This window comes from Amblyomma americanum, chromosome 2, assembly GCF_052857255.1.
Source record: "Amblyomma americanum isolate KBUSLIRL-KWMA chromosome 2, ASM5285725v1, whole genome shotgun sequence".
Taxonomy (NCBI): Eukaryota; Metazoa; Arthropoda; class Arachnida; order Ixodida; family Ixodidae; genus Amblyomma; species Amblyomma americanum.
In genome coordinates this window covers 102,439,844-102,449,647 of record NC_135498.1, presented here as the reverse complement: position 1 = coordinate 102,449,647, position 9,804 = coordinate 102,439,844, and the positions used below count along the sequence as shown (strand labels likewise).

Below are 9,804 nucleotides of genomic sequence, written 5' to 3'. Positions count from 1 at the left end.
AGCAGCAGGCAGGCTTTCTAAAGACTAGTCCTCAATAAATCGTACTCAAACCATCAAACATGTAACACAGAAATGCGCAGAATACAACCAACCTCTGTAAACTGAATTCAGACAGTACGAGAACCAAATTTACTGAGCGCAGCCGGCAGCAGTCACGCAGGCTTTACGAAACGCGGTTGTCGAAGAGGAATGTGTAAAGGTATTCTAAAATCGCTATCGCGGCTGCACATCCACCAAAATTCTCTGCAGTGAGCGAAACAAAATTCCAATCAGGAAGAATGTAAAGAACGCTGACATGATGCCTGTAGTACTATTCACCACGTGTTTACAGGAGGTATTCAGAGATTTGGGGTTAAAGCTAATGATAAATATAGTAATCTTCGCTTTACTAATGACACGTAACATAGGCGACGAAATGAAATTCACCATCTGGAGAGAAAGAGCAGAAGTATAGGTCTAAATATTGATGTGCTGAAAACTAAAGTTATGTGTAATAGTCTCGGAAAGGAATAGCACTTTACTATAGGCAGCGAAGGGTGGGAAGTGGTGACGGAATACATCTGCTTGGGGCTAGTAGTGACCGCGCGAGTGCACAACCAGAGTGAAACGAGCAGTAGGATAAGATTAGGGTGCAGCACCATTCTGCAGATACTCCCAGATCAAGAATGGCAGTGTAAAAGTATCCCTAAATAAAAATGCATAACAGCTGTATTTTACCTGTATTCATTTATAGGATAGAAACGGGGAGGCTAACGAAGAAGGTTCAACTGAAAGAAAGTGCAGTGGATGAAGAAACAAATGCGATTTAATGACATCGTAGCTGAAATAAAGAAGAAATGGGCTTGGGCAGGGCATGTAATTTCAAAGGAAGATAACCGATGTTCTAAGGCTAGCGCACTGGATTCCTTCAGAAGGCAAGCGTAGCTCGGAGCGGCAGAAAGTCAGGTCTTCGTATGAGATGAGAAAATTTGCAGGGATAAGATGGATGCAGCTATCACAGCACAGGGTTGACTGGAATGTTATCAGAGAGCCATTTGTCCGGCATTGGGCGTAGTTAGGCTCGTGACTATGTTTGACAATATTTTTTAAATGTGAAGGCTAACAGACACGCTATAATCAGGAACGGCAATGAAAAACTCGGCGCACACACTTAAGACCGCTTACGTTGAGAAGACGTCAGCCCGCCCGGTCACTTCGAGAACGCAGTAGTCGTGTGCTGCGGCATGATGTAACCCGATGCCACGCAGCTGTCAATTCTAACCCTGCATGGCTCTACGTAGCCGCCGCCGCGACGCCGCCACACGTCTTCTGATTTGTGCTATAACTTCGTGAAGGCAGTCGTCGCCTACCGCAGCCCGCGCTCCCCTCCTCCAGTAGCTGCCGCATCAGGTTGCATTTGAATGCGCCGACCGTTTGCATGAGGTTAGTCGCAACTTTCCATTCATTGCTGCCTTGGAGTCCTCATACCACTCCTGGCGCGCTTGTACAGCAGTTAAACGGTGAGCGACTGCCCTGCGATGGCAGGTGCTGCCACGAATGGGGTGTCCGATATCCAAATTGCTCTTCCAGAGCAACATTGCGCGACCAATATTAAAGCTAACCGCCACCTGGATGGATGTATGGATGGATGGATGGATGGATGTATGGATGGATGGTTGGATGTATGTATGTATGTATGTATGTATGTATGTATGTATGTATGTATGTATGTATGTATGTATGTATGTATGTATGTATGTATGTATGTATGTATGTATGTATGTATGTATGTATGTATGTATGTATGTATGTATGTATGTACAGACGGGCGGGCGGGCGGGCGGCTGGATGGATGGATGGATGGATGGATGGATGGATGGATGGATGGATGGATGGATGGATGGATGGATGGATGGATGGATGGATGGATGGATGGATGGATGGATGGATGGATGGATGGATGGATGGATGGATGGATGGCCGGTAATCGATACTCGGCGGTTAGCAGTACGAAGGAAATAGCGGTCTTCGTCCGCTCGTCTGGCGACACGTTGCCGGTTTGGGCAGCAATGGACCATTTCGGAAAGTTGCGCGCGCCCCCTACGCGACCGCCGCAAAGCAGGCTGGGAATTGTGAGCGAGGTTGCCGGGCAGGATCCGCCGGAGCAGTGGTACGCTATGGACGCCGCGCAACAGCAGGTAAAAAAAAACGTTTTTTTGGAGTGCTAGTAATACTTCTGTTGCATATTTGCGCCGCACAAGTTATCTTTACATTGCCGTACAACTTTTCTGTGGTTATGCAGCCGACGCTACGAGCGCGAAGCGAGTATTTTCGCAAGTGAGCGCACGAGAAGCGCACACATGTGCCAGTGTCGCGCGCTCGCTGCTTGCGTTGCATAGCAACAGCGTTGTCAGCGTTTTATATATCTATGCTGCAGAAAGCACGAGCGCGATCTTACGGCTAGCAGGCGTGTTTTGCTGGTGAGCACGCGCTAACAGTGCATTTATTTACTGGTCGCCCGTCGCGAATATTCCAAGTTTGTGCGGCTGTCCCGGCGGCAGGCGTAGTACGTAGCGTACAGTACATTCATGTTTGTTGCAACAGTGCGACACCCTCTTGCGAGAATGTATGCGCTGTATTTTAGCAAAATACGTCGTTATCGAGCACTGCCCATTCAGTCTTTTGGTTACAGCGTGCTGTTTAATCTATATTTATTCTACGCACGACTCTGAAACAAGTATATGGTCGAAAGAAACGGACAGAGCATACGTTAATAACGTACACCTTGCAAGAAGTAAGTAGTTGAGTTGGCGCTTAGCTTGTGCCAGCGCATTTTCTTGTCTGTAGTGTTGTTTGAATAGCGCGCAGCAAGTACGAAGCAGAACCAAGCTCTTGTATTAGCACTGTTACATTCTGTGTAGCTGAGCATAGCATCTCGATACAGATAGCAGTTGCTGTTTGTGCCATATTCAACGAGTTTGACAGCTCATACCATCTCGGTCGCCGTCTCCATGTCTTACTACCATGGAGTGCAGATAGACGCAGCCAAAATATGAACGTGCCTCGGTGGCTACAAGTAACGCGAACGCGGTCGAAAAAAACAAACTGGGGCGGATTTTTTGACTAACCTGAAAAACATGGACGCGCCAGTACTTTGCACTAGGGCGCCTCAGAGTTTAGCTAGATGTTTACCGAGCCCGTCCATGTGCAACATTCTTCACGGCCGCGCGTAGTAAACGAAACGGGTTCAGCGTTGCTTTTCAAGCATGCTTGCCACAATTAAACAAAACACAATGTATAAATACTCTTTTATTTCAAGATCGCATTGGTGGTCCCATGATCAGCTGTGTATGCTTGCATGCTCTGTTTATATGTGGAGTGCCAAGGAAAACATTTTGACACTTGCTTATACCCATGGTGCAGGTACCACTACGAACCATTCGTAATGCAATCCCTCTTCAAGAAAGGTTACCGAAAGGACCATGGACAAAGCAGTTAAAAGACGTGCCGGATGGGTCCTCGGAGCAAGAAATCTTGGCACATCAGAATGCACATGGTGCTCAGAAACATACTGTAAGCGGATACAGGATGTTTAAATCAGAGAAGGTTCAAAATGTTCTTATTTGCAAGGCTGACAGGTCCACTTTTGTTAAAGGAACCGTGGAGGCATCGTTCTCTTTGGCAAAATCATATAACACCGCTGCTGTGCTCTCGTCAAATGGAACTGTGGTTGAAGGAACCTGCAACTGCCGGGCTGGAGCTGCAGGTGTTTGTAAACATGTAGTTGCATTATTATGGTTTTTACTAGACCTGAAGCGCTCTGGGGCAGCCTACGTGCGAGACACGCAGTCGTTTACAGAAAAACCCAGAGCATGGGGTACTGGGGCTAAGAAGGCCAACGTGCACACACGCGAGTTCTCACAACTACGTTTTGTGAAACATATGCCAATGAAAGCTGGTAGGCATCTGACTCAAGAAACCACCGTTTCTCTGAGAGTGACAGAAGACCATATTAAGAGAATGCATCAGACACAGAAAAATATTCCAAACGCCATGCTATGCAAGACGCTGGAGGACAACCACTTTCTGCCCGTACCAGTGAAAAGAACACTTCACTAGGAGGCTCTTAGCCAGATGCCAATCAGGTTACCAGTGCAATCCCTGTGGGCTGAGCATGTGCCAGCTGGGTACAAGTTCGGCTCCTGTGAGCTTACTTTAGAAGACTCATGGGCCCTTGAGCAAGCGACTAGGATGCAAAGCGGCTCTACAACATGGAACTTCGAGAGATCCAAGCGCCTGACTGCTTCACACTTCGGAGATGTGGTGTCACGGCAGAAGCCAGCTGACGAGAAGTATTTCAAGAGGCTGTTCGGGTCTAGCCAGATGAAGACCAAATACATGGCTGATGGTTTAAGGAATGAAGATGCAGCCGTGCAACGTTACATAGGGAAGAGAACAGTGCCAGTTAGGAGTTACTATTGTGGGTTGTGTGTCAATCCTGGTGTCCCTGTTCTTGGTGCAACGCCTGACCGTGTTGTAGAGGAGGGAGGAGATTTTGGTCTCCTTGAAGTTAAGACCCTCTCAGCTGCCAAGGAACGGGGTGATGAATTAGAAAATGCTGTGAATACGGCATCCTACCTGAAGAATGGAGTTCTTAAACCAACGCACAAGTACTTTTACCAGGTCCAGGGGCAAATGGCTTTGACTGGACTCTCCTGGTGTGATTTTGTGGTTGATAATGACACAGACTGCACTTTTCAGAGGATCACTTTTGACAGCTCGCTTTGGATTTCCAAAATGCTGCCATGTCTTCTGGAATGTTACAAGAACTACCAAGAGCACTGTGCTTGTGTGTGAATTTCAATATATTGTGCTCCTGCCCGCAGTACAGTCCACAGAGGGTATGCCTTAGCCATGAACTTGACCAACTGGACGACCAACCGCTATCCGAAAAAAGAATTCTACAACATCGAAAGGACCTACCGTCGCAGAAGAAGGCCGTGCAAGCGCTTTTGCGCTTCTTGCAATCTACCGGCCTGTGTGAAAGACTAACTGGAACGCCTTGTGTGTGTGTGTGTGTGTTTCCATGTGTGCACATTCCTTTTTTTCTTTTTTTCGTTTTTCTCTCTGTCATCTTTCTAACCCCTATCCCCCATCCCCAGTGTAGCGTAGCAAACCGGAGACTCACATCTGGTTAACCTCCCTATCTTTCCTTTTCATTCTCTCTCTCTCTCTCAATGACTTATTTCAGTTACATTGCTCTGCAGGACAAAGATGCTTGGACTCATGTACTTGCTTGGATGCTTTGGCATGTGTTCATACTTACATATATTTGGTTTTTAAATATCTTGTATGGCATTAGTCTCTATGAAGAAATGAAGAAAGTGTTTTTCTGTGTAATATCATTATGACCATGTGCATGTGTTGCCACTACCTACTTAAATGTGTGTGCAACTAGCAACTAATCGGTGTGTGAAAAGTAAATGTCAAGCACCACACGTCTTGCTGCCCTGTCATTGAACACATACATAATGCACTCTTAGTCCCAGGAACCTGGGCAGCTACATACTTCAACATTTACTATACTTAATGATGATAGTGACCTCACATTGGTCTCTGTAAGGAGACCACATTTAAAGTTGCAAGCAAAATCTTTGCAAATTGACAAGTGTGTTCTCCGTAGTGAAGGTACTCTTTCACTCAATACGACTTGTAACATACGTGGAGTGAACCAACGAAGGCTTATGCTTTACAGTAAATCAATGTTTAGTCATAGAGAGCGCCCAAAGTGCACATTTAGCATACTTTGAACTCTGCTCTGAGGGGTTAATGCACAAGTTCCGAGCAGCACTAGGCTCGCACTGCTTTTGACGACCAAGCTCAAACCTGCCGCATCTAGAGTACTGCAGCTGATATTGAGTGCGATAGCATTGATTCATATAAGTTCGTTCTCAAGGGTTCCATGCAGGACATTACATAAGAGTTGGTAATAAAGCTCTCAAATTTCAATGGCATGAAATACTCGCATACATATACAAATTTTTTACATATACAGTACACACATATACAAATATACAATACACATACATATCACAATTTTTTGAAAAATAGGAGCACGTCACTAACACATGTAAAAATAACAAAGTGAAATTCACTTTACAGATTTCATTCCAAAAAGTTAGGAAAGACAATCTGTGGTAGAAAAGACAATGGCTACAAACATCAACTTTCCATATTGTCTGTGTAGTTCAGCAATGAGACTGGTGATTTGGTTTCAAGTCATGACTCGGATATAGTACTGCCACATTCTATGCTCAAATCATTTGTACAACACTGTCACAGAAATAAGACATTGCAGCCTAATGTAGCCTGTACAGTAACTTCAGACTTCAGCAGAGCAAGAAATGCTGCTCTAGTCTGCTGTGCATGAAGTAGTGTACTTTAACGCAAGTTCAATGCCTTGCACTGCAGCAGGGATTCTCAAACTGCGTATTGTGGAACTCTCTGGTTTCTTGGAGCACTTCCTAGATTCCCCAAGCACCTATGTTTATGCATGTCTTCATCCGCCTTAGCCAAGTATTTTGGGACTAATGCTGTAGCTGCTTACTGCTATCTTACTATACAGCCAGTCATAACTGAATATAAGTATTTGTTCAGGTGCTGTGCAGTTTGCGTACCCCTTTTAAATATGTCGGCCAGCACCTTTTGAAGTCTCAGCCGCAGTGGTCGAATTTCGATGGAGGCAAAATTCTAGAGGCCCATGTACTGTGCAATGTCAGTGCATGTTAAAGAGCCCAGGTGGTCGAAATCTCCTGAGCCCTTCTCTACGGGGTCCCTCATAGCCTCAGTCGCTTTGGGACGTTAAACCCCCATAAAGCAAATCTTTCCAAGACAGGCTCCGTGACCGAAGCTGGCCAAAACATAAATGAAACTTGTTAGAAGCCGACTGCATTTTAGCCAAATAAAGTTGGTCTTTCTTCAACTGAGAAAGAAAAAGTTTGAGCACCCCTGCGTTACAGTAGACCATGCACAACATACAAAACATTAAAAACGCCACCATCGCTCATCGGTTTAGAATGGGCTCATGCATGAAATTATTGAGATAACAACAAATTTTCCATATCTTGTTCAGCTTCTCTGCCATAACATTAGAAAAGACGGCACGGAGTATCCTGAAGTTTTTAACTTCCCTGATGACACGCTCAACATGGATTCGCAAACTGGCTATCTGCCGTGTTGCTAACTCATCTGCCAGTGACAACTGCGTGCGGCCATTCAACATGGGTGGCATGTTTAATTTGACTCCAAGCTGACGGAGGTCATCTTCAATGAGGAATTCTCTATCCGCCATTACACTGTCCCCTTCCTCGAGCAACTCATACAGGCCACTGTGTCTTGTGATTTCTCGATCAGAAAGTCTTCCAGGAGCAAGATTAGACACGAAAGAAACGAAGCCGTTTGGAGTGATGCCAGTGAGCCCTTTTGCGGTGTTATGTCCCTTATACGAGCTGAAAGTGTCGCTTTGTGTTTTGTAGTCAGACGGGTTCTCGATAAAAATTTCTGTGCAGTCCAGTGCAATGCGTGTAGATGGGTACAGTTCTTTAAAATTGTCTGGCATGAACAGGTCCACTGTGTTACGTGATGGCCACATTGGTACCTGGATTAGCATTTCATACAAAAAATTAACCCAAAATGAGTACATAGCACTCACGGTCGCCACAGACACTTTCAGGCGATATGCCAAATCCTGCTCTAGCAGGCCAACTCTGAGCCTGCAAAGCACTGCAATAAGCTGTTCTTTCATTGTCAGTGCTGGTGGCCTGCCAGCACCCGTTTTCAGTGCCTGGTACATGCATTCAACATGTTCAACGAACGCATCAAATTTTTTGAAGGAGTTGAAGCCCGTATAAAACACGAGTCGTTTCTCATCTGAAACGAAATCGTGAACTTTGGAGACACAATCTTTTAGTTTTAGTTTCTCTTTGAGAGCCTCAACTTTCACATCGTGCAACTGAGACTTCAGATCCTCGACCTCTTTCTGGAGCTCAGATTTGTCTTTGCGGAGCAAGCTATTTTCATGCTCGAGTTTTTCGCAGTGTTCGAGAAGGTGGGCGACTTTTCTTAGTGCGGCAGCAGGTGCTGCGTCTGGAGGCCCCATGGAGTATGAGTGGTCGGCACCTAAAAAAGAAATGAACTGTTTAATGATTTGCGAACAGTTAGGCCCTGCTTTAATGCAGATTTCAGGTTTTGAAATAGTCACTTCAGCCGACAGTGGGTGTTCTGAACCTTTGCTCTCGGCTTACATTGATATACAGACAACAGAGAACCAGGATAACGAAGCCATACAGCCCAACTCTCTTTCACTCCACTGATCCACCTGTGCAAGCAGCTTACCAACCAGCAAGTCCAGATCAATACTATCCAGTTATACTTCTAAGCCTCATGAGCTGTTTGTTTCCCCTCCTGAGCATGCAGTTCGACGACGTTGCAGCTTGTGCTACCAGCGTACTTGGTGTGGAATCGCCAATCATGCTGCATGACCGTATCCGTAGTGAACCAAAATACATAAATACTAGGTTTCATGCACCCAGCAAGTCCGCCAAATTTGGCTAGCCTGACTTTTGGGACATTTCTCCAAGCTGGGGTGAAGGGAATAATGTCGAGGAAAAAGAAATGAAATGGGTAAGTTTCACAATGCCGTGCACTGGTGGAAGAGGTACCGCGTTTATCATAAAACTCGCTGTAGTAACATATGCACGGTAGAAATCACTGATAACATTTATGTCACAGAACACATGAGGTTCTGCCACTCCTAACATGCAACCTATCATGCAGACGTCCAATGGCTAGCTGCAAAAGCTCGCGGAAAACTGGCTTCGCGGGAAAAAGTTTTGTCAGTTTTCACTGGATGAAGAAGCCGCTCGCTATAAATATGCCGGTTGCCACAACACCCGTGGACCTCGGTATCAGTGGGCGCGATAGGGGTCCGTTAAAAGCGAAAAATAAGTTTTCATAGTGGAATGAAGAAAGCGACAATTTTTAACCACCACTAACCTTCCGTTTCCGTGCGAGGCGAAGCCGGTGCACCGAAGGTCAGCTGGGTGGGCTCCTTGGAAACTGCGTCGCTCTCTGCGTACAAAAAAAAAACGCTTTCATGAAAATGCGTACACACAAAGCCGAAGCATCAGAAAAAAGATGGCACAGTTAAAGCGTCGCTTACTTCGATCGCATTGGGGCACGTCAACTACGCAGCCGATCTCCAACTCGTTCAGAAGGAGTACCGGGCTGGCAGAGGAAGTTTTGAAGCTCGTCTTCTTGCGTTTCGCGACTGGAAAGGATTTGGAAGTTATGTTAATATGCAATAACAGTCTGAATATATATACTTACCGGTATTAAAGGAAAGAGATAGTTGATTGATGACTTTATGGGGGAAAATTGTTGGCAGCCGGTCCATATAACCACGGCGTCCACTTGCGTTGAAGTGGGCTCCGCATATCCGGTGGTGCTTAGAAGGTTGCCACAAAGAGAAGCGACCAGCACTTCCCTGGCGGTTAATTCTTCTCACCCACTCCTTTTTTTCTTTTTCATTTGCAGGGAACGCATGAAATGAAACGTTCTTGTCTCTCAGCGTGTTGTTGTCGCAACCAGGCACACAACAAGTCTGACCGCCGCCTCGGCACTTCGACGACATCGCGTGCAGTAGTGGCTGCGGTCACTAATTGACCAACAGGCACGTAACACTTAATATAGCGCACCTGCAACCGCCCACCACCAAAAAATACACGAAATCTCAAACCAAACAAAGTACGCACACACACACACACC

General features: G+C 45.8%; 1 protein-coding gene across 1 annotated transcript; it reads right to left on the bottom strand.

The window, feature by feature from the left end:
• Positions 1–6,802: 6,802 nt before the first annotated feature.
• LOC144119944 (uncharacterized) lies at positions 6,803–9,249 on the bottom strand. Its single transcript, XM_077652444.1, has 3 exons — positions 9,200–9,249; positions 9,034–9,108; positions 6,803–8,157 (listed from the first exon to the last, which is right to left on the bottom strand). Exon 3 carries the CDS (start codon positions 8,135–8,137, stop codon positions 7,043–7,045), a length of 1,095 nt encoding a protein of 364 aa, XP_077508570.1. The 5' UTR covers positions 8,138–8,157; positions 9,034–9,108; positions 9,200–9,249; the 3' UTR covers positions 6,803–7,042.
• Between the last annotated feature and the right edge of the window lie 555 nt (positions 9,250–9,804).